Below are 23,433 nucleotides of genomic sequence, written 5' to 3'. Positions count from 1 at the left end.
ATAAAACTTCCCGGAAGGCAGTGCGCCCCTCCCCACATGCCCGGCCCAAAATCTTTCTTCTGAATTTTTTGTAATATCCGCTATGATCAAATGGTAATTGTCAGTGTTTCCCTGCGTGCTGTGAGCTCTTCGAGCAAATTCATGCAACTGAAACAGGGAGTGGTGGAAACCTGATTTATAACCGGTTGCTAAGAAGCACAGGTCAAACAACGAAGGGCTTCCCACTGTGATTAGAGTGGGAGGCCAGTCTAGGGGGACTGAGCCCTTTGGAGTCCAACGGTATCTCCCGGTAGACGGCGTCATCATTGAATTAGAAGACACATATGTGTTGAGAATAATTTTTGTAGTCATTTGCTGTATGTCTTAGGTACAATATGTAATCAAATTCTTTATCCTGACTTTATGGCACCTGCTTGAGAACCATGATTTGAACCAAAAATTGGTCTGTCACTTTCTCAGCTTGAAACTTTATTTGACCGCTAGCCTTTTGTTATCGTTTTTTTGTTTCCTTTTGTTTCGTTTTGCTTTAAATTTATGGGGTATAAGTGCAGGATGTGCAGATTTGTTAGAAAGGTAAACGTGTGCCATGCCGGTTTGCTGCACCTGGGAACCCATCACCTAGGTAGTAAGCCCGGCATGCAATAACTGCTTTTCTTCATGCTGTCCGTCCCGACAGGCCCCGATGTGTGTTGTTCCCCTTCCTGTGTGCATGTGTTCTCCTTTTTCAGCTCCCATTCTCACTGAGAATGTGGTGTTTGGTTTTCTGTTCCCAGATTAGTGTGCTGAGGATAATGACTTGACATCACTAGTGTTTTTTTTTTTATTTTAAAAAACAGTATTTTAAAATACCTTTCCTCTGCCAGATGTTTGTTCCAAATCACTCATTTTATTATTCCTGGAAGTGGAAGTACACAAAGTATTATTCTGTCCCGTGTATTTTTAAATTTTCCTTTCATTTTATAAAAAAAATCCCCCATTATCAGATTGATCCTCTTTAATATGTAAATCATATGTATTTTCAAAAACATTTTCTTGGAAAGTAGTTGTTAAATAAAGAATCCAATAGTCTCATCTCTTAATAGTGTCTTTTAAGCCACTGAGCATTTTCACAGATTGGTCGTTATGTCTTTTTATTTTCCTCTTCCTTTTCTGGATTGAGTCAACCCATTCACCGTCCTCCCTGAATCATCCTGTCATCCATAAGACAACTTACAATATTTGCTTTATCAAGAGCAGGGTGAAAATAGGTGACAGATTTTTCTCAAAGAAGAAAAAAATTTGAGGTCTTACAAGGGACTTATCCTTTCCCATAATAATAACATTTTGTCTGTATCAGTACAGCCCTTCTATTTGCCTTATGGCTTGCATTTCATCATCAGTAGTTAAAGCAGAGGAAACGTGGGAACCATTTGCTGTTTCTGCTTATGGACTCATCAACGGTTGCTTCTGTTTTTTTGTGGATTCTTGGCATCCACGTTCTTGTGGATTTTGCAACACATTATGGTAGGTAGCAGCGGCACTATCAGTTTCAGACGCGTCCACACCAAAATGGAATAAAAAAGTAATCCAGTCAAAGAAAGGTTGAGATCGTGTATTCCTTAAATTCGGTGTCCAGTACAAATCAGCCCAATTTCCTTTAAGTACCTGCATTTTTAGCGCACACATCGCTTCCATTCTGTAATTCTTTTTTTTTTTTCTTCCTGTATTGCAAGCTTCTCTGTTCTCTCCTTTATGGGATATTTTCTTGGTAGGTAGGTAGGTAGGTAAGTAAAGCCAGCTTTCGTTGAGTTTATTTGGGTTTGGGTCGCGTTTGAAGAAAAATAAATTCAAACTCTAGGGGGAAGGCAGTAGAGCTGGACTGGCAGTATAAAATTAGACGGTTAACCAAAAGGGAATAGTGACTATACAAATACTGACTACCCAAACGAGAAGGAGACGACTTAAGCGGAAGTGCTGCCCTACAAGAAATTCCGGGAATTGTCCAGAAGATCCACAGGGTCAGAGACACACGCGCCAGGAAAGGTGCCTTTCATGCACGGTCCGCTGGGGAAAACAGAGAAATATATATACAAGCTCTCTGTCTTTGGAAGCATTTCGATTCCAGGAAGGGGGAGTTAAGGAATTCCTTTGGGACCGGCACATGTGAACTACGATCCAGGCTCTCAGCTTGGCACCGGGCACTTGCGTCCTAGGCAGGCAGAGAAGTGGAGAGTTTTTGTAGGAATTCTGGGAAGTGTAGTTTGGGAGCCCCGTGTAGTCGGGTAACTTCCGCTCTAGGAGGCTGAGGCCGTCTCCCCGATCCCGTCGGGAATTCTGGGAAGCGTAGTCCAGGAGGTCTCTGTAGGCAGAGCCACTTCCGCCCCAGGTACGCTAGGCCGCGGCCTTCGTTCCTCCCAGAAAGGTGAGCCCTCCCTGCCCTGCGTCCTGCTCCTTCCTTCCATACTGATGTTCGTTTTGCTGGGGGCCAGTAGCAACCGGGCAGTAGCTCTAGGGGAGGATAATCCACTTGCGGCGAAGGGCGGGATTTGTGTTATCTTTGAATGAGCCTTCTCCAGTGTGGGGCAGCTGGCGCATCCCCACTTAGCGCCGGGGGTTCAGGATCCTACATCGCAGGGACTGGGGATCTCCTGGGTTCTGTACTCCCCTAGCCCTTTCCCGTGACCATCAGCCAGCTCTGCCACTTCCTAGCAGTATAATAACAGGCGAGTATCTTAATCTCTCTGCCTATGTTTCTTTTTCTTTAAAATGGTACTAGTATCTATCTAATGGAGTTCTTTTGAGAGTTAAATAAAAATACTTGGAACAGAGCCTGACAGGTGGTAGAAGATGGGTCTCTTGTTATTAGCACTTTTTAATTTTCTGAGAAGGACTCAGTTCACTGAAAGCTTCTGTGAACCCAGGATGGGGTCAGAGCTCCCGCTGCAGAATATCCCTGGCCCTTTTCTGATCACTGAGAGATTTTTCTTTAGGAGAGGATCACTCCGGGCTGTCTGGGTAGTCCACTGTAATTCATGCAGGAGTTCTGATTTCTCCCATCCTCCTTTCCTTCTTTAGCTTTGTCTTCTTGAAAAAGGCTGCAGGGAGAAAGAGGGAATGACCGTTTGGCACTTGGCAGCGGAGTCTCACCTGAGTAGTACTTATCATCTTTTCTTTCCAGGGAAGACGATATTTCCTTCATTCACTGGCAAATTCTGCTCGAAGATGCCCTGTTATTTGTTCAATAAATGCAGAAACGGATGAGGGAGTACTTGGGCATGAGTAATAAAGACAGTATTTAAACATTTAGTGCTGATCATTCTAAGAGTTTGATATGAATTAACATATTTAATCCTCACAAGAGCCCTTTGAGGCTGAGTTGGGTACCACCATCACCATCTTAAAGATAAGCAAACAGACACAGAGCATAGGTGGTTTATCTTTAGGTCACTCAGGTGGTAAGAGCCTGAGCTCGGATTTGAATTCAAATAGTTTCCATCCATTGCCTTAGTTCTTGATGTGTTTAGTATCAGCTTCAGAAGACATATTTGGATTTTTCTAGAGGACCATGAAAGCGAGGTTAATGAGCTTTGAATTTTTGATTTTTTAAGTTATCTGTAATTTAATTTTATTTGAAATATTTATAGTTCATATTCTGATTATATAAATTATTGCATATTGTAAAAGATTAAGAAAGTTTAGAAAGTGTAAAAGAAAAAATTTAATTATGCTAACCACAAGATATAACAGTAACAATATTAATATTTCAATGTTTTCCTCTTCCAGTAGACTTCTTTTTGGATTTTTACCCATGTTTAACCAAATAGGCTTCATAGCTTTTATTTTTCCCTTAAGTTTTTACTATGGAAATTTATAAGCATAGCCAAATGTAATATGACTAAAATAATTCTGTGGAAGCATCACCCAGCTTCAACCTTTGTTAACATTTGCCAGTCTTGTATCAACTCCCTGCCCCTTTTTTTTGTTTCAGTATTTTAAAGCAAATCTCTAACATCAACTTAGTATAATATTGTTCGATTGATTGTCGTAATTGTCAAATATTGATGATCATAAATTGCTTATATCCAAGACTGTGAAAGGGAAATGCCAGCAGCTACTCTAAAGTTTTCATTCGTTGCAGCTTACAGAATGGTCCTTACTTGAGGAAGCTAGGGGACACATGAGAGCTGTACCTTGGAGAAGGATGGTGATGAACTTTGTGTTCCAGTAGAGAGTTTGCCTTGCCTAAGTCTTATAGCTCTTTGTTTCTTATTTCTCTTTATCTAAATCCATACACTGAAAGTTCTTCTATTTCTGGGACCATGTCATATTTTTCTCCATGTGCCCAGCACATCGTACAAGGTTGTTAAGAGTTTATGGTTAGAGTAGCTACTCAACAGACAGCTGGCATCAAGGATTTGCAGTGTAGAATTGGAATTAGGTATCAAAATAGAATAGAAATAACCCCTGGATATATTCCTTAATCTCACTTAATATTGGTAGGTTATATAATCCACCAACTATTTCAGAGTATTGAAGAGTTGAAGAGCAATGATTGGTTATGTTTTGATAATCTAAAAAAAATTCCTAAGAAACAAATTGTTAGAAATGGTAACAGCATTTATAGACTATGCCTTATAACTGAGGTTGTGTTTCCAGGTTTTTAAAACATGTTTTTAAAAAATGTTTCTACGGTAAAATTGACTATTTTGTTATTTTTGGTGTACAATTCTATTACAACACAGGCATAGTTTGTATAACGACTACCGTAGTCAGAAAAAGAACAGTTCCATCACCCCAAAAACTGCCCTCATGTCTTCCCTCATAATTACCCCTCACCATACCTGTAACCACTGGCAACTACCATAACCACTAAAACTCTATAGTTTTGTCTTTTTGAGAATGTCATATAAATGAACTGATGCTATATGTAACATTTGAGACTGGATTCTTTTACTCAGCAAATTGCTCTTGACATTCATCCAAGTTGTTATACATATCAATACTTCATTTCTGTTTACTTCTGGTTAACAGAAGTATCCATTTTACGGATATATCACAGTTTATCTATTCACTGGTTGACAGACTTTTCCCCCCACTTTTTGGCATTTATGAATAGAGCTGATATAAACATTCATGTACAGTTTTTTTATGCTGATTTCTGTAGGGTATGAAGCCACGAGTGGGGTTACTGGGTCATATGGGAAATGTATGTTTAACTTTATAAGAAACTGCCAAACTGTAGTATCTGTACCATTTTGCATTCTCACTAATGATGTAGAAAGTTCCAGTTTATTTACATCTTCGTCAGCACTTAGTATTTTCGTTATTTTTTTTTATTTTAGCCGTTCTAAGCATTGTGACTTTAATTTACATTTCCCTAATGGCTAGTGGTGTTCAGCAGATATTTCTTTTTTTGTTGTTGTTTCTTTGCCATCCTTATATCTTCTTTGCTGAAGTGTCTGTATGCATGCTTTGCCCAGTTTTACATTGGGTTATATTTTTCCTATTGTTGATTTTTTTTGAGAGCTATTTATATATTCTGGATTTAAGTCCTTTGTTGGATGTGTGATTTGCAAATATTTCTTCTCAACCTGTAGCTTGTCTTTTCATTCTCTTAATAGTGTCTTTTGCAGAACAAAAGTTTCTAATTTTAATGACATCTGATTTATCAATGTTATCTTTTTTGGATTGTGCTTTTGATGTCATATCTAAGAAGTCTGCCTAGCCCCAGGTCATGAAGATTTTCTCTTGTGCTAGAAGTTTTATGGTTTTACACTTAAATCTGTGATCTATTTTGAGTTAACTTTTTTATAGTATGTGATGGTTAAGTTGGGATTTATTTCTTTACATATGAATGACCAACCATCCCAACACCACCTGTTTGGGTTATTTCTGTACCATGTTCTAATAAATTGATCAATGTGTGTATCTCTTCACCAGTACCAAGATATCATATTTACTGTAGCTTGATAGTAAATATTAAGACTGGATAGTTTGATTCCTCCAAATTTATTCTTTTTTTCCAAAATTGTTTTTAGCTATTGTGGTTCCTTTGCCTTTCAATATGCATTTTAGAATCAGCTTGTTTATATCTACCAAAAATTCAGCTGGTATTTTCATTGACATTATGTTAAATCATTAGATCTGTCTTTATCACATTGAGTTTTCCAGTTCATTAATATAACATGTCCCTTCATTTAAGTGTTCTTTAATTTCTTCCATTAGTGTTTCATGATTGTCTGCATACAGATCTATACATGTTTTGTTTAGACATATGCCCAAGTATAATATATAATTTATTCTTCTAGAGCTATTTTAAATCATATTGTTTTAAAATTTTGGTTTCCAGTTGTACATTGTTAGTGTATAGAAATACACCTGATTTTTGTGCATTGACCTTGTATTCTCTGACTTTGCTATACTCACTAGAAATCTTTGGTTTTTGGTAGATTCCTTGGAATTTTCCATAGAGACACATGTTGTATATTAATCGGGTCAGTTTTATTTCTTCCTTTCTAATCTGTATGCTTTTTATTTCTTTTCCTTGCCTCACTACACTGGCTGATTTTCAGTACAGTGTTGAATAGTTATGTCAAGAGTACACATCTCTGCCTTGTTCCTAATCATAGGGGAAAGCATTTTTATAAGTTCCATTATATTTTTAGTCTGCGAAAGTTCTGTCATGAGTGGATATTGTATTTTGTCAAATGCTTTTTCTGCTTCACTTTTACTGGAGCTGGTGATTGCTGTGCACTTAAAAGTTTGACAAGTACCTGTAGAACAGCCTTATTTAATTTTTTAACATTTATTGTTTAACTTATCTACTTATAGTAGAAATTTATTCTTTTTGGTGTATATTTCTGAGTTTTGACAATTGCATTGTCACATAGACTTCACCACCACAATCAAGATTCACAACAGTTCCATCGCCCAGAAACATACCCTTGTGGTAACTTTTTGTAGTCAAACTCTTCCCCAACTCTTAACTCCAGGAAACCCCTGGTTTACTCCCCAACCCGGTTGCCTTTTCCATAACTTCACATGAACGAATCAATGCAGCATATAGAATTTTGAGTGATTTTTTTCATTTTTCTCTTTGATTTCTCGCATCAGTATTTTGTGTTTTGTGTCTTTCAAGGAATTAAACCATTTCATCTATCATTTGAATTCATTAATGTTAATTCATTTATGTTTTTTTTTCTTTTTTTTATTATTATACTTTAGGTTTTTAGGGTACATGTGCACGATGTGCAGGTTTGTTACATATGTATCCATGTGCCATGTTGTTTTGCTGCACCCATTAACTCGTCATTTAGCATTAGGTATATCTCCTAATGCTGTCCCTCCCCCCTCCCCCCACCCCACAACAGTCCCCGGAGTGTGATGTTCCCCTTCCTGTGTCCATGAGTTCTCATTGTTCAGTTCCTACCTATGAGTGAGAACATGCGGTGTTTGGTTTTTTGTCCTTGCGATAGTTTACTGAGAATGATGGTTTCCAGCTTCATCCATGTCCCTACAAAGGACATGAACTCATCGTTTTTTATGGCTGCATAGTATTCCATGGTGTATATGTGCCACATTTTCTTAATCCAGTCTATCGTTGTTGGACATTTGGGTTGGTTCCAACTCTTTGCTATTGTGAATAGTGCCGCAATAAACATACGTGTGCATGTGTCATCTATATTTCTAATGCCTGTTAAGTCTGTAGTGATATCCCTTCTTTCATTCTTGGTTTTGGTAATTTGTGTCATTTCTCTTTTGTTCTTCATCAGGAGTTTAATTTTTACTAATCTTTGCAAAGAACCCCCTGTGGGTTGAATTAATTTTGTCCAGGAGCCAGTAAACCTATTTTTTTAGGCCCAGATTGTAAATATTTCAGGTTTTCCAGTTAACTAGAAATATCAGTACTATTATTTAGGTATTTATATAATGAGAGGAAACTTTAATTGACAAAATTTAAGATATAATGATTGAGTACAACTTAATTGAAGTTCAAGGTTGCTATTCCCTGTCATCAAAATTGACTGTAAATGTTCATCTGTTAACGCTGATTTGTAATGAGGTTTTATGTATTTTATCTTTGAAAAGAAATTTTTTAAATAGGTCCTACCAAAAACTGATACTAATCCATAAGCAAATGATTTTAGTTGTGAATATTAATGAGTTGAAAGTTGTGGTAAACTGAATAGTGGCTCCCTAAAGATATCCATATCCTAATTCCCAGAGGTTGTGAATGTTACTTCACATGGTATTAGAGATTTACTGGTGTGATTAAGCTTATGGATTTTAAGATGCGTAGGTTATCCTGGATTATCTGGTTGGGCCCAGTGTTCTAATTACAAGGATTCTTTTAAGAGAAAAGCAGAAGGATCAAAGTTAGAAGAAAGTGACGTGATAACAGAAGCAGAAATTGGAGTGCTGCAGCCATAAGCCAAGGAATTCCAGCAGCCTCTGGAAATTAGAAAAGGCAAGGAAATGGATTCCTATTAGAAGCAACCAGCCCTGCTGACACCTTGACTTTAACCCACAGAAACTGATTTTAGACTTCTGATCTCCATAACTAATAAAGAATAGATTGCATTATTTTAAGCCACCAAGTTTGTGGTAATTTATTATAGCAGCAATAGAAACTAATACAGAAGACATTTAAAGAATTATTGTAGACTCTTGATATTTACCTTTTAGTGTGTCACTACATTTCAGAATAATCACTTCCAATGGAAGGTTAGGAGAATTATGCAGTGTACAATGAAATGGACTTTGAAATGCAGAAAGGTCCCTTGCACTTGCAAGGTCTGAAAACACTGTTACAATTCTGAAGTTTGGGCTCGGATAACATATATGCTACAAATTTATGTGGGAATTGAGATATTACTTGTTTTAACTTTTGACAGCACTGGCAATTTGTAAAGTGGTTTAGCATTACCTGTGATTCAGACATTAATTGTCTTTGCAATAACTTTCCTACACTCTAAATTTCACAAATAAGTACTGTTTTGCGTTTTAATTGTAGGTTGAATTCATTAAGAAACATTATCAAGTCTACAGCTAAAGCTAATTTCCAATGTCATTCAGTGTTATATCAATAGTAATGCTTGAGGGAAGTTCTTATTCAGAAATATTTCAGTCTCAGCCCTGAGATTTAAAAAAATCACAATAAAACTTCAATGCTGCTCAGACATTGAACTCTCATATGGTAGGGCAAGTCAGGTTTTTTCTATTTCTCATGAAATTCATGAAACTGATGATGGTTAAATCTTTGAGTTTGCATGAAGTTCACTGTTGCCACTACTGGTTCAATAGCACATGATAGATTAAAATATTCTCTGCAAAGTACCTGCTGATGAATAATACAATGAGTAACCATAGGCTTTAAATACATGTTTTTATAAATCCAACCTCTGCCTTTTTCTGCTCCAACATATCTTTTACCACTATCAATTTTAACACTTCTTAGCAGATTGTACTGCCTCAGGTTTACTGAATTAATATTTGTACCTTCTCTGGTAATATTTTCACCTGTGGTTGTTCCATATAGACTGTTCCTAGAGGCTAATTATTCAGCCACTCAAACTTGGCATTGATTCCTTGAATACACAACATCTGAGCAACATTAGTAACATCTGTGAAATCAAGAGCCAAATAAAATTTATCAGAATCATTTCCCTTCTATTTTAATGGACCATAATGTTGTTCCCATTGTCCTCAACTCAGAGCAGTTGGTCTTGCCCAAAGTCTAATAATTGTAAATAAATTTATTTTATCTGGACACATTTCTTTGCCTTCTACAATCAAACATGATTTAATTAACTCATCACTGGCAAATTACTTTCCTTGCTTGGGGCAGAAATAGAAGCTGAATATCCGAATATCAAAATGTACTGTAGTTGCTACCTCTTTTTCATTTTTTTTTTGTGAAGAAATTCTGCTCTGATGAGACATTTTATTTAAAATTTTCTAATTTTTCCGACCATTTATTGTGAATTGAGAATATTGTGATGAGTGCTTAGTGTGACAGTGTTGACATATGTTTGATTATTTTAGCATAGATATGTTGTCACTGCATAGGAAGCACAATAAGCATGATAAGCTTTGTTATCTAATTCATTCACAAAATATTTCACCTCCATTGTGCCTTTAAAGTGTAACAAAGTCTGTTTTTCTGGAGTTTTTTTCCTGTGTTTGGCTTGATGAGTGTGTATTAGTAATACAAAAATTAAAATGTTGTGTTACAGCAATACATATGGTACTTGAAATGTTGTTCAATTAACAGCATTTAACCCAATTGAGTTAACCTAATGCTGAGTCACTGTGGTTTAAATTATGCTTAGCAACAATACGAAGAAATGAGAGTGCCACCTATGATCTCTGTTATAACTACATAGCACTGCTGCTGTAATGCAAAAGCAGCCATAGGCCGTACGTAAACAAATGATTATTGCTGTGTTACAGTAAAACTTTATGGACACTGAAATTTGAGTTTCACCTAATTGTCACATCACAAAATAATCTTTTCAGGATTTTTTTCAACCATTAAAAAGTAAAAACCATTCTTAGCTTACATCCTGTACAGAAACAAGCAGTGGGCTGGATTTGGCCCAGCCATATTTTGATAGGCTTGATTTTGTCTAGTGTTTTTGTGTTTTAAATTTCATTTATTTCTGTCTTAGGTTTATTATGTCCTTTTTTTCTGTTTGCCTTTAAGACCTCTTTTCTAATATTTGCATCATTGCTATATATTTCTCTATAATATCTGCTTTAGCTGCATCTCTTACATTTTGATATGTTGCATTTAAGTCTTGATTCCATTTAAAATATGCTCTAATTTATTTTCTAAAATGTATTTCCACTTCACTGCATCTAATTTCTTTTGTGACTAATTTCATTGGTTGCTTAGAAGTATGCTGCTTAATTTCCAAACATTTGGAGATTGTCTAGATATCTTTTTCTTGTTCATTTCTACTTTAAATCTATTATAGAGAAAATTCTTTGTCTGATTTGAATTCTTAGGAAATTAAGATTTGTTTTATGAAAAAGATAACATCTGAAGTAAAAAAAATTATTCAGTGAGCTCACTAGCAGACTGGAGATGACAGAAGAAAGAATCAGTGAACTTGAAGATAGGTTAGTATAAAAATGCGATTTGAGCAACAGAGAGAAAAAAATTGAAAAAAAAATGAGCAGAGCCTTCAGAACCTGTGGGACAATATCAGAAGTCTAGTATTCCTGTCTTTGGAGTCTCAGGAGAAGAGGAGAGAAATGTTTGTTTGGGAGTACTCGCTGAAAATTGCCCAAATTTGGTGAGAGACATAAATTTACAGATTCCAGAAACTCATTGATTACCAAATACGATAAACTCAGAGAAAATCACTTCTGGATACATCATAATCAAACTTCTGAAAGTTAAAAATAAAAATTCTTGAATACAGCTAGAGAAAATGGCACATTATATATCTGGTAGAACAATGATTCAGATATATGTGGATTTCTCATAGGAAGCCATGGAGGCCAGAAAACATTGGAAAAACATCTTTAAGATTCTTAAAGGAGTTGTCGGTACAAAATTCTATATCCAGTGAAAATGTCCTTCAGGAATGAAGGGAAAAAATGCCACACCTGTGCTAAAAGGAGCACTAAAGGAAGTTCTTTAGGCTGAATAGAAATGATATTAAGTGGAAACTAGGAACTTCAGAAATGATGAAAGAGCACCAGAAATAGTAAGTTTTTTGGCAAATATAAAATGCTGTTTTTCTACTCTTTAAAATATGCATGAATTTTTAAATAAAAATTATAACTTTCTTGGCTAGAGGTTTTTGTGTATATAGAGTAGTATATACAAATGAAACAAAGTGGGCAGATAAAGGGAACTATTTGTTGGTAAGGCATCTGCATTTTACAAAAAGTAGTAAAACAATAATGCTAAATACACTGTGAAAGATTAGATACGTATATTACAACCCTAGAGCAACCACTGGAAAAAAAAATGACATACAGCCAAAAGCTAATAGATAAAATGAATGGAACAGTAAAAAAAAAAAAAAAAAATCAACACGAAAGAAGGCAGAAGAAGGGGTAATAGAGGGACAAAATCAGGGAGGACAAACAGGAAAAAAGATAATAAAATGGTAGACAGAAATCCAGCTCTATCAATAATTGTAGGAAATGCCAATGGCCTGAATACATCAATTAAAATATATTGTAAGATTGGATAAAAAGCAAGAACCAAGTATATGCGGTCTGAAAGAACTCCATTTAAATACAAGGACATAAATAGTTTGAAAGTTAAAAAAAGAAAAGGAGCTATACTACGGAGTGGCTATATTAATATCAAAGTAGACATAACAATCCTAAATGTGTACCCACAAAACAACAGTTACATGAAAAAAAAACTGACAGAATTAAAAGAAAAAATAGAGAAACCCACAGTTCTGTGTAGAAATCTCAACACTCTTTTACCGGTAATCAGTAGAACAAGAAGACTGAAAACCAGTAAGGATTCAAAAGACCTGAATAATACTATTAACATCTTGACCTCATTGACATTTGTAGAGCACTCTATCAACAACAGAATGCACACTGTTTTCATGTGCTTCAGGTTTGATTGTTTCTGTTGACCTGTCTTTGAGCTCGCCGATGCTTCTGCTGCTTATTTCTGATCTGCCTTTCCCACCTGGCTACAGATTTCTGTGCAGTGGGAACTATGTCAAATTCTCCATTTGCTTATTACCAAACATAGGGATTGGCAGAGGAATTATTTGGTACCTATCTGTGGTTGGTGCAGCTTTCCAGCAGGCAGCAGGAAATAGGGACCTTCAACTCAGTGGCTATATTCAAATTTTCTGAAAATAGATGTGGGAGAATAAAAGATGTGAATATTCCCTGTCCCTTATCTCTGACCAGTTTTGGGGGGATGCTGAAGCCAATAGATTTTTCAGAATGTTGAAAGGGTGATGTACACCTATTGTTAATTACTGACCTAAAATAAACATACTTCGAAACAAACCAGAGCTAATGAGCAGCTTCTAGATTTATTTCATAGTGATAATAATGAGGATGGTAGTAACAATGGCTAACATTGATCAGATTTTATTATCACTCACACTGACTTTCTAATATTGTGATGCATTGAACTCATATAACAACCCAACTTTTATCTCCATTTTACAGATGAAGAACAGAGGCATTGAGAGGTTAATTAATATGTGTCAGTTTATGCTGCCAGTGTGGTAGAGTCAGGATTGAAGCTTGGCAGCTTGATTCTTGTAGCTTGATTCTTGGCCAAAGCATTCTGCTTTCATTAGGCTGGCCAAATGAGTTTTAGGAGCTAATAAGGCTTCAGCAAAACCTTCTTAAAGGTATCATAGTGCGGGGCACCTACAAGCTCAGTGTTAAAAGCTAAGAGGATCTGTGATGGGAGTGGGCAAATTGCCTTTGGTTTGTTTTTGTATGTCTCCTCTTCAGCTAAGAATGATTTTTACATTTGAAGGGTTGTGAAAAGAAAGAACAATATTGGACAGAGACAGCATGTGACCCACAAAGCCTGAAATATTCACTATCTGTCCTTTTTATGAAAGCTTTCCAACCCCTGCTCTAAGTGAAAAGAGAAAGGAGTGCAGGAGGGATGGCACATGCAAGGGCCTGGAGACTTTTTTATGAGATCAAGTGATTTACACAGCTGGAGATCAAAGGGGAGAGAAGATTTGCAGAGAAAATGAGCAGACAGACATGAAAGATTCCTGTGTGGCTTGCTAAGAATCTAGACTTTATCCCAAAGGCAGCTATGCACACGTTTTAGCCAAGAAAGGAACATAATCAGGCTTTAATTCTATCAAACATGAAGAAGCAACAATAGTCTATAGGATGACCACTGTGTGATTTCATATTTAACAAGGATTCCCTTTTCTTTTTAATTCTCAAAGTCCCTTGGCTGATTAGTGACCCCCTGCTTGATAAAGGTGATCAGAGAGGTCTAAACTGGAAGGCTGTCTTCACACGGAGTGCGTAACTGCAGACATCCACAGCGCATGTTACTGCTCCTTCCTCTTAGTGACGGCTCCAAGAGCATCTTTTAAAAGAGAGAAATGGGGATCTGGGAATCAAGAGGCCTGGCTCCCGGGACCTTCTCTGTTCCTGGCTTGAGTGTTCTCTGACAATTTTCTTGAGAGGCCAAATGGCCTAGTGGTTAATTGCATGGGCTTATCCTGCAAACTGCCTCTATGTATGTCCTGGTCTGTGGTTTGCAATCCTCTCTGCACACTGTAGTCATCTGGGGGATTTCATAAAAACTCTTCTTCCACAGATCCTCATTTATAGATCCTGAACTTGGGTCTGGGCATTGGTGTTCTTTTTTAAAGCTCCCCACTGATACCGGTGAGCTGGCAGCTTAAGAGCCACTGTCCTAGTAATTGAGAACACAGACACTGGGCTAATAGTCCTGGCTGTTCTGTTAGATAAAATGACAAAGCAGCTTAAAATATTGATGCCTCAATATTCTCAACAGTAAAAGGAGTTACAAATTGTCCCAACTTCTTGGGTGGTTGTGGGATTAAGTGAGGGAGTTCCTTTAAAGCATATGAGTTGGTCTTCTCACCACATTTTCTGCCTCCTCTCTTGCCCTAGATACCCTCTAACGCTCATTCTGTTTCAATAGTCTGATGACTCCTTTCTCTTTGAGTGGGAAATATAGGTCAGTCATCTTCCAACACTAAGATCAGCCCTCATTTCCTCCATCCTCACCCATCCTCCGTCATCATGTATGGGTTTGAGGGCCCTTCCATGCTCTCTCAAAGGACTCCATGCACCCTCTATCCTGGCATCTCTCTGGGCACTGTATCCCTTTTAGAAAGCAATCCATAAATATTGGATAAGTGAAAGAAAACTCAGCTGTTTTACTGCTGATTATGCAGCCAAGTTCATACTTGTCCTTGGTAGTTGTGCTTACATCCTGTGGATTCTACAGCGGAGGCCAGGTGGAGGAGGAGGGAGCAGGTGCCTACTGGAGTAGTGCACCTCTCTTTGAGGTGGTGCTAGAGGGCTCTGCCTTACCCACAGTTAATGTTCAGTTTATGTTTTTCAGTTCTTTCTCTTCCACAGATAGCCTTAAAGTTGCCTGAGAACAGTAAGTAAAGTAACAAACCTTGAGGAAGAACCATGAAATTAAACTCCTGGTGTCCAGTCCTCCCCAGGGTCAAGCACTGAGCTGCTTTTCACAGAGGAGCACACGCAGCCCCACAAACAACCCTGCAGGCTAGGTGTTCTCATCACCAATGAGATTTTGTCATGTCTAGACAGAGGATAACAGTTTTGTTTAACATGAGAAATGTAGTAGTCTCACAGGTTTCATTAGTTTTTTGCTGTACCCTGTGGGAAGAGGGATGTACCACTGAACTTCCCCTGAGCTCAGGAAGAATATTTACCAGCCACTGTATTTTTCATAAGGGTGGTCTCAATGTATATAGTATATACCGTGGCAACAAACAAAAGTAAGAAGCCAGAGCTACAGACATTCCGAAGTTAAGGGTGACTTTCCAGGGACAGAGCAGTAATCCCTGCTGTCCAAATGTCTTACAAAATACATTTGCCAGGGCAATTTTGTGATACAGAATGCTATCTGCATCTCTATAGTTGCAAGGAAATAGAGATCCCTGGTGCAGTTATAATAGGTTTCTTCTACGCACACAGATAGTCCTAATAACATCATATATTGTTGGCACTGTATGGTCTGGATTTTGCAAGATGACAGAACTGAAACATTGGAAAGGTTCATGAATTTAACCATGGTTACTCAGCAAGTATATAGTAGCACCAGGTTTTGAACATAGACATTTTGTCCCCAGAGTACACTTTTAACCAGTACATGACATGCCACTGCCTCTCATTTCCCACCTCTCCCAGGATCAGAATGAGCATGCTGGGAGCTGTAAGGCATGTGAGGTTACTGGGTACAGCTGTGCAGATTGCTGCATGCATGAGGGCACCCTGCCAGGAGAGCCAAGTGGTAGCTGGAATCCAACCCATGCTACCTGCTCCTTAACGCAGGTGTGTGGCCACATCTGCTGGGGGAAGGGACACCTTTTTCTAATTTGCACAAAGATACATTTCCCTTTTAATCATGGCTTCTTTCGTATTACCCTGTTCTGCCTTCTCAGGTCTCTGCCTTTCTCTAGAAAAAGAAAGAGAAAAATGACCAAATTCCAGGTGAGCTGGTTTTCATTTCTGCCATTTTACATGTGACCTCATTTTGCAGTGAGTGGACACATCTTTTTCCCCCTTCTTTGCCAAGGGTAAACAATAACAACAGGCATTTAGTATCATTTATGTATCAGGCTCTTGCTTTTTGTTTTTGTCCTTTTCTAAAATTTCCTTTTAGTTGTAAATGTGTTTTATTATTTATTTCATAAATAATAGTACAAAAAAGAATAGAAATTTTAAAATCCTACACCTTACTACCCTGCTTACAAATCTGTTTTTGTCCATGGTTATTTTTTTTAATACAACTTTTCTTGCATTACTACATAACAATTTTGAATTTTTATCCACTTAATTTTTAGCAGTTAATTTTTATCATCCAATATTATTGACGTAAACTGTTGTTATCTCTCTCCCCCTTTTATTTATTTATTTATTTATTTATTTATTTATTTATTTATTTATTTATTTATTATTATTTTTTGAGATGGAGTCTCGCTCTGTTACCCAGGCTGGAATGCAGTGGCATGATCTCGGCTCACTGCAACCTTCACCTTCTGGATTCCAGCAATTCTCTGCCTCAGCCTCCAAAGTAGCTGGGGTTACAGGTGCCTGCCACCACACCGAGCTAATTTTTTGTATTTTTAGTAGAGACGTTGTTTCACCATCTTGGCCAGGCTGGTCTTGAACTCCTGACCTCGTGATCCACGCGTCTCAGCCTCCCAGAGTGCTGGGATTACAGACGTGAGCCACCGTGCCCGGCCCTTTTCTTTAAATTATTTCCAACTCACAAGCTTTTAAGTTCCTGAGGATTCTTGCAGTTTTACATTGTAATATGTTTTCCTACAAATAATCTTGACTCAAAAACCAGTCTGAGGGAATTTTAATATTATTTGTCCATAATGTTCTAGAGACTCAAAACTAAAAATATTTTCTCCTAAGTGATGTCTCAGGTGGAATATATAAAATATGGTTTTGTCTAACAAGATTATATTGAAGCTAAGGTTGGGGGAAAAATAGATGTTTTTGTACAAGAAGAGCTAGATGCTTGTATAAGAAGAGCTAGATTCTTCTTAGTACCTATAGCTATGTGTTTATATGTGTTTGTATGTCTGTGTGTGTTTCATTATTCATGTATTAATTTTATTAGAGTAATACAGGTACTTAGTTTAAAGTTTTTAGTCATACCATAGGATATATAGGAACTTTGCATCTGTCACACTATTCATGGCCCCAGCTGACCGTTGGAGGGGGACTGTAGAGTCATTTGCACTGTTACCTTGAAGATAAGAGGTTCATGTTCATACAGGAAGATAAGCATCTGACCAACTCTAAAGCTTTTGCCTTCTGGGTCAAGAGTTTCAGGCATATCACTGGGGTGGAAAGACTGACAAAAAAGCAAAGCAAATCAAAGCGGAGTTCTGCATTCAGAGCTGAAGTTGTTATGCTCAGAACTGCAGCCAGAAGAAATATGGGACTGAACAGTTGCTCATTTAAAAATTTAAAATTATCCTACAGCAAAAAGTTACAAGACAGCAAAGTGGAATGAAAAATATTTACAATGTCCATCGAAGAAAAGACCTCAGTGTCCCCCAAATGAATTATTATTACAAAACAAGAAATAGAGATGAACAGCAAATGTGTGCAAAGAGAATGAACTTTATTACTAATAAGTTTGTGAGAATTTTTTTAATAACTGGTTTTTACTTCCCAAATTTACTTGTGAGATTATGAAAGATTTTTTTAAAAAGCTTTCATATCCAGTGTTGACTAGGATTTATACTTTCTTGGAAGAAGGCTAAGATGGAAGGCAAAAGTCTGTTTTGGGAAAACACCTGCCATTATGATTTCAGAACTTTAAGGTCATTATTCTTCAGCATTGCCATTTTTACTTTTTGGTATTTATTTTGAGGAGATAATCAACAGAATTCCAGAGGCTAACGTCAATGCAAAAGATTGTTTTTGCAACATTGTTCGTATAGGTAACCTCAAACTAAGTGTGCATTAGTTGGATTAAATCATTATATTCTAGACCATTAGTTCTCTGAATTACTTTGCAGCCCAGAAACGGAATAGAAGATATGATGAAAATATTAATAATGTAGCTAACATTTGTTGAGTACTTACTGTGTGCCAGGCACTGTTTTTCAATGCTTTACATGTGGTCATTCATTTTATTACTAGGACTCTATGGTATAAGTTTCACCATACAAATGAGAAGATAGGAAACTTGTCCAAGATCATAGAGCTAGCATTGGACAGAGCTCCCAGCTCCAGACACAGGCAGTCAGACTCCAGAGCTGTGCCTATCACTGCAACAGTCTCCAGATGAGCACAGAGGATGAGCTACATATTTGAGCAGTAAGGATGACTGATACCCTGTAAATCTGACAAATTAAATAAGTGATGTGTGTGTGTGCAAATGAGGAGAAACAGGTAGCATCAGTCACTGTTAGAACTAAAGCTTTTGTGGAGCAAATGACATTATTAATACAATTTAAAATATTGATAACTTAGGGTGCAACAGAGTTCCAGAGGTTTACTTATAAGTGCTAACAAAAGGAAGTAATTTCAAAGTGCAAGGATTTCTTTTCTTGCAGCCCTTTTGGTGAATGGTATTAGCATTACAGAAGGCAAACAGAAGAGAACTATGTAAATTTGACTCAAGTTGCCCATACTCCAGAACAGCTTACAATCCTTTACACCTTCTCAGCACTGCCCTTCTTCTGTAAACTTAGTGTGCGTGTGTTTGGCATTGTAGGAGATGGTGACATTCAAGGACGTTGCTGTGGTCTTTACCGAAGAGGAGCTGGAGCTCCTAGACTCTGTCCAGAGGAAGCTGTACCGAGATGTGATGCTGGAGAACTTCAGGAACCTGCTCTTAGTAGGTGAGGATAGGTGCCCTTAGTTACTCAACGGCAGCCTCCTGGGGTGTCTTTGTGTGCTCGATTGTTAGAAACTCTGAAGCCCCTGAAATTACTCTCTGAGATTGGATGCCCGAGAGTCCTAATAATCCCTGTGCAACACAGACAATATGTTTCTGATGGTTTTGTCCAGTCTATCCTTGGAATAGTAAATATGGTCCTGCTTCATTGATTTGCCATCAAACAGTTTAGTAAGTTGTTCCAGGTTAGTAAGTTTATTTTTCAGGGCACCAGTAACTGTTGATGAACTTGACTTTTTAGAGGGTTTTTTTTAAAAAACAATATATTTGTAAATAACTTTAAACTCAGAAAACTTACAAAAGGACAAGAACACCCATATAGATTCACCGAGATTCTACCTAGATTCACCTCTAATAACATTTTACCCTATTTGCTCTATCATTTATGTTCATGTTCTTTCCCTCTCCATACATACTTATGTATGTATATGAAAAAATATATATAGTCATAATATCTTTTTCTGAACCACTTGAGGGTCAGTTAATACACCATGGCCGTTTTTCTCTAAATACTTTAGTGTATATGCAGAGTTCAGGAGTCCCGAAGTTCACTCTCACCTCTGATACCAATTGCAAGATTAGGAGTCCTCAAGACCTAAGAGTACTGAGCCCCACACTCAGGCTCAATGATTCACTAGAAGGACTCGCAGAACTCACTGAACGCAGTTGTCTTCACAGTTAGTGATTCATTACAGGGAAAGGAGTCAGATTAAAGTCAGCCTAGGGAAGAGGCCCAGGAGGCAGAGTCCAGGAGTGTTCCAGGTGTCAGCTTCCACTTGTCATCTTCAGTGGAGTTGTGGACAGCACTGACTCTTCCCAGCAGTGAAATGTGACAATACATAAGGAACATTGCCAGCCAGAGAGGCTCATTTGAGCCTTGGTGTCCAGAGTTTTTACTGGAGCTTAGTTACCTAGATATGATTGACCACCTGCGTGACTGCTCTTAGATTCCAGTTTCTCCAGAGGTTAAGCTAATACCACGTGGCTCAAAGCCCCCACTATAAATCACATTGTTTAACTATCTGGTGTGTGGCCCAAGGCTTCTGGGTAAACAAAAGACACTCTAATCGGACAGGATATTCCAGGGACTTAGCGATTGCCTTCTCCAGAAGCCAAACGCAAAATCCAGATCTCTCTTTAAACAAGACTAATTCTTTCCTTTACTGCACAGTCTGTTTTATAAAAAGAGGAATATTCTCTTACCTATTCTCAGGACAGATATAATGTTTTTATCTTATCTATCATTTATGCTGTAATTTTATCCATAAAGCCAATTTTATATATGTTTTTTTTCTTTTGAGACAGAGTCTCACTCTGTTGCCCAGGCTGGAGTGCAGTGGTACAGTCTCAGCTCACTGAATCCTCTGCCTCCCAGGTTCAAGTGATTCTCGTGCCTCAGCCACCTGTACCTGAGATTACAAGCGTCTACCACCATGCCCAGCTAATTTTTATAGTTTTATTAGAGATGAGGTTTCACCATGTTGGCCACGCTGGTCTCAAACTCCTGGCCTCAGGTGATCCACCTGCCTCAGCCTCCCAAAGTGCTGGGATTACAGGCATGAGTCACCACAACCAGCCTAATTTTATTCTTTAAAGCGTATTTTCCTCCCTCCAGAACAGGATCTAGAGTCTAGTATAGTTGTTCTGTCTCTTTAGCCTTCTTTAATTTAGAACGTTTCCACAGTATTTCTTTTACTTTTATGACAGTAACATTTTTGAAGAACACTGTCACCTCTTCCCTTATTTTTAGTAGAACATTCCTAATGATTCCACAAAATTAGATTAAGATGATCCATGCAGCAGGAACACTACGTAGGTAGAGTGTGCGCTTTTGAGGGAATCACATCTGGAGGCACATGAAGTCATCTGTCCCTCAAAGGATGTGGTAACTTTGATCACCCAGTCACGATGTTATGCAGTTTCCCCACTATATAATTACTGCTTTTTTCCCCATTTGTAATCATAGGGTAACAGAAGTGTTTTCTTGTAGATTAAGCACCTGGTGATGACCTTGCCTTATTCTGGTCCTTACCATGACAGTTACAAAATGATGATTTTTCTAACTTTACCTCCTTCACATTTAGCAGTCAGCACCTCAGCACCCGGCATAAACTTGCAGTCAACAAGAGCCCCCTACTTCTCAAGCATCAATTCCATGTTATTTGTAGGGATTTGTGAAATTTTTTAAAGGTTTATAGTTTATTACTGTAATTTTTTAGATGTTAAAATTGTCCCAAGTTTGGCCTCTTTAAGCTGGCTTCTGTGACCTTGTAACATGTCCCCAGTGGTTTTTTTTTTGAGCACTTTCTTACTTTATTGGCAGAGCACAATATTTTGTGCCCATCTTTACTTTGCCTTGGCTCTGGAATTACCCTTTTTTTTTTTTTTTTTTTACTGTGGAATGGTATTTAATGCCAAAGTCTGGATGCTAGGTATGGTCACTGTAGTATCTATGTTACTTTGTCTCAGGACATAGAGCTAGGGTGTATGTGTGTGTGTGTGTGTCTGTGTGTGTATGTGTATGTATATACATACACATATACACACATAAATATGTATACATATGAATGGATGTTCAGTTTATTTCAAAAGAAATGTTCATTACAATTATACTGAAATGCCATTTCTCACCCATGAAATTGGCAAAAATTCAAGAAGGTAACACTATACATTTTTTGGCAAAGCTGTGGGGAATGAAGAACATTCATGCATTGAAAGGAAGAGTGCAAAATGATACAACCATTAGGGAGGGGAAGTTGACAATATCTAACAAAGCTAGGTATTTACCCTTCCCCAGCAACCCATTTCTAGGGATTTTCCCTAAAAATAGCCATGTCCAAAAGAATATTAATAGTATACTAAAATTCATGTAAGAAATAAGGTAAAATAAGTAAATAGACAGTGTGTGGGTACAAACACACACACACACACACACATATATATATATATACTTATTTTTATAAGAAGAAACTCAAGAAGGAAGGTTTAATCAAAATAATGGCCAGGCGTGGTGGCTCACACCTGTAATCTCAGCACTTTGGGAGGCCAAGGCAAGAGGATTGCTTGAACCCAGGAGTTCAAGACCAGCCTGGGCAACATAGGGAGACCCTGTCTCTACAAAAGATTTAGCTGGGCATAATGATGCACACCTATGGTCCCAGCTACTCTGGAGGCCCAGGTGGGAGGATTGCTTGACCCCAGGAGGTTGAGGCTGCAGTTGTAGTGAGCCATGATCATGCCACTGCATGCTGGCACAGGCAGAAGAGTGAGAGCCTATTTCAGAAAAAAACGAAAATCATGAAATTAGTTTCCTATAGTGAGTGGAAGGTAACAGGGTGGAAGGGATGTGGGAGAGAGTCACACTTGTCTGTGTATACCTTTTTGTCTAGTTTTGACCAGTTGAATGTCATCAAACTTAAAAACTTTTGCTCTCCTTTCCTTCTTTACAGCACATCAGCCCTTCAAGCCAGACCTAATATCCCAGCTGGAGAGAGAAGAAAAGCTTTTGATGGTGGAGACAGAAGCCCCAAGAGATGGATGTTCAGGTGAGAACTGTGCTGCAGGAACACAGCAGCCAGGGAGCCCCTTCTAGAACATGAGTCAGAACACATCACTTCTCTGTTTAAGCTTTCCTGTGGCTCCCTATTTCACACATAGTAAGTTTAAAGTATTTAAAATGCTCTATTAGGTCCTAAGGTATCTGTCCCCTCAACCTCTTCTCACTTTCCATATTCACCTACTATTGTTTGTTTTTGCTCATTCAGTCTGTTTCAGAGGCACTGCCCCATGATTGCCCTCTCAGACCTCTCAATTATTAAGCTTCTGTATAAATTTCCTTGACTTGCTTTTCTCTCTGAATGAATTGGGTAATAGATGCATGATCTTTGCTCTCTTCAATTCACCCTGAGGTAGCTAATAGGTGTAGAATAAATCTGTGTAATTGAAAGATATTCTAGAATACTGTTTCTCATCTGATGGATGCCTGTTTTAACTGCTTAGCTGTCCTTGGGTATTCATAGATGGGTAGCCATTAATCCTAAAAGATAAGAATAGCCAATCAGCTAAAGTAAGTATCAAAAATGACCAATGCCAGCATTATAACTGGTCTTCCTCATGCAGCATTTTCAAGTGAGACACCCTTGTATTCATATGTCCAGCTTCTTATCCTCCCATTCTGTCCCATACTCTCGCACCCAAACAATCTCTTGACTTAGCCACAGTCTTAAAGGAGAATTTTCAAGTTGGACATTTATGTGAATCCAAACATTTTGATAGTTTCTTGAGTCCTCAAGACTGACATCAAAAGCCACCGTCGCAACTGT

At 37.9% G+C, this 23,433-nt stretch overlaps 1 protein-coding gene across 4 annotated transcripts in view; it reads left to right on the top strand.

Moving 5' to 3' along the window:
* Nucleotides 1–2,346: 2,346 nt before the first annotated feature.
* ZNF112 (zinc finger protein 112) overlaps nucleotides 2,347–23,433 on the top strand; it is a 37,363-nt gene continuing 16,276 nt past the window's right edge. Inside the window, exons 1-5 of one of the 4 annotated variants that reach the window (XM_058428288.1) lie at nucleotides 2,363–2,401; nucleotides 16,128–16,176; nucleotides 18,352–18,528; nucleotides 18,929–19,055; nucleotides 22,561–22,656. In XM_058428288.1, coding sequence (XP_058284271.1) covers nucleotides 18,932–19,055; nucleotides 22,561–22,656 — 220 coding nt within the window. In that variant the 5' untranslated portion in view covers nucleotides 2,363–2,401; nucleotides 16,128–16,176; nucleotides 18,352–18,528; nucleotides 18,929–18,931. Of the gene's footprint in view, nucleotides 2,402–11,022; nucleotides 11,697–13,959; nucleotides 16,177–18,351; nucleotides 18,529–18,928; nucleotides 19,056–22,560; nucleotides 22,657–23,433 lie in introns of those variants that run through there. The other 3 variants (XM_058428287.1, XM_032176565.2, XM_032176563.2) reach the window with 3 other exon arrangements.

Source organism: Hylobates moloch, unplaced genomic scaffold (assembly GCF_009828535.3).
Source record: "Hylobates moloch isolate HMO894 unplaced genomic scaffold, HMol_V3 SCAFFOLD_15, whole genome shotgun sequence".
NCBI classification, from domain to species: domain Eukaryota; kingdom Metazoa; phylum Chordata; class Mammalia; order Primates; family Hylobatidae; genus Hylobates; species Hylobates moloch.
Note: the sequence above shows the minus strand (reverse complement) of the source record. Positions and strands in the feature narration are given on the sequence as shown.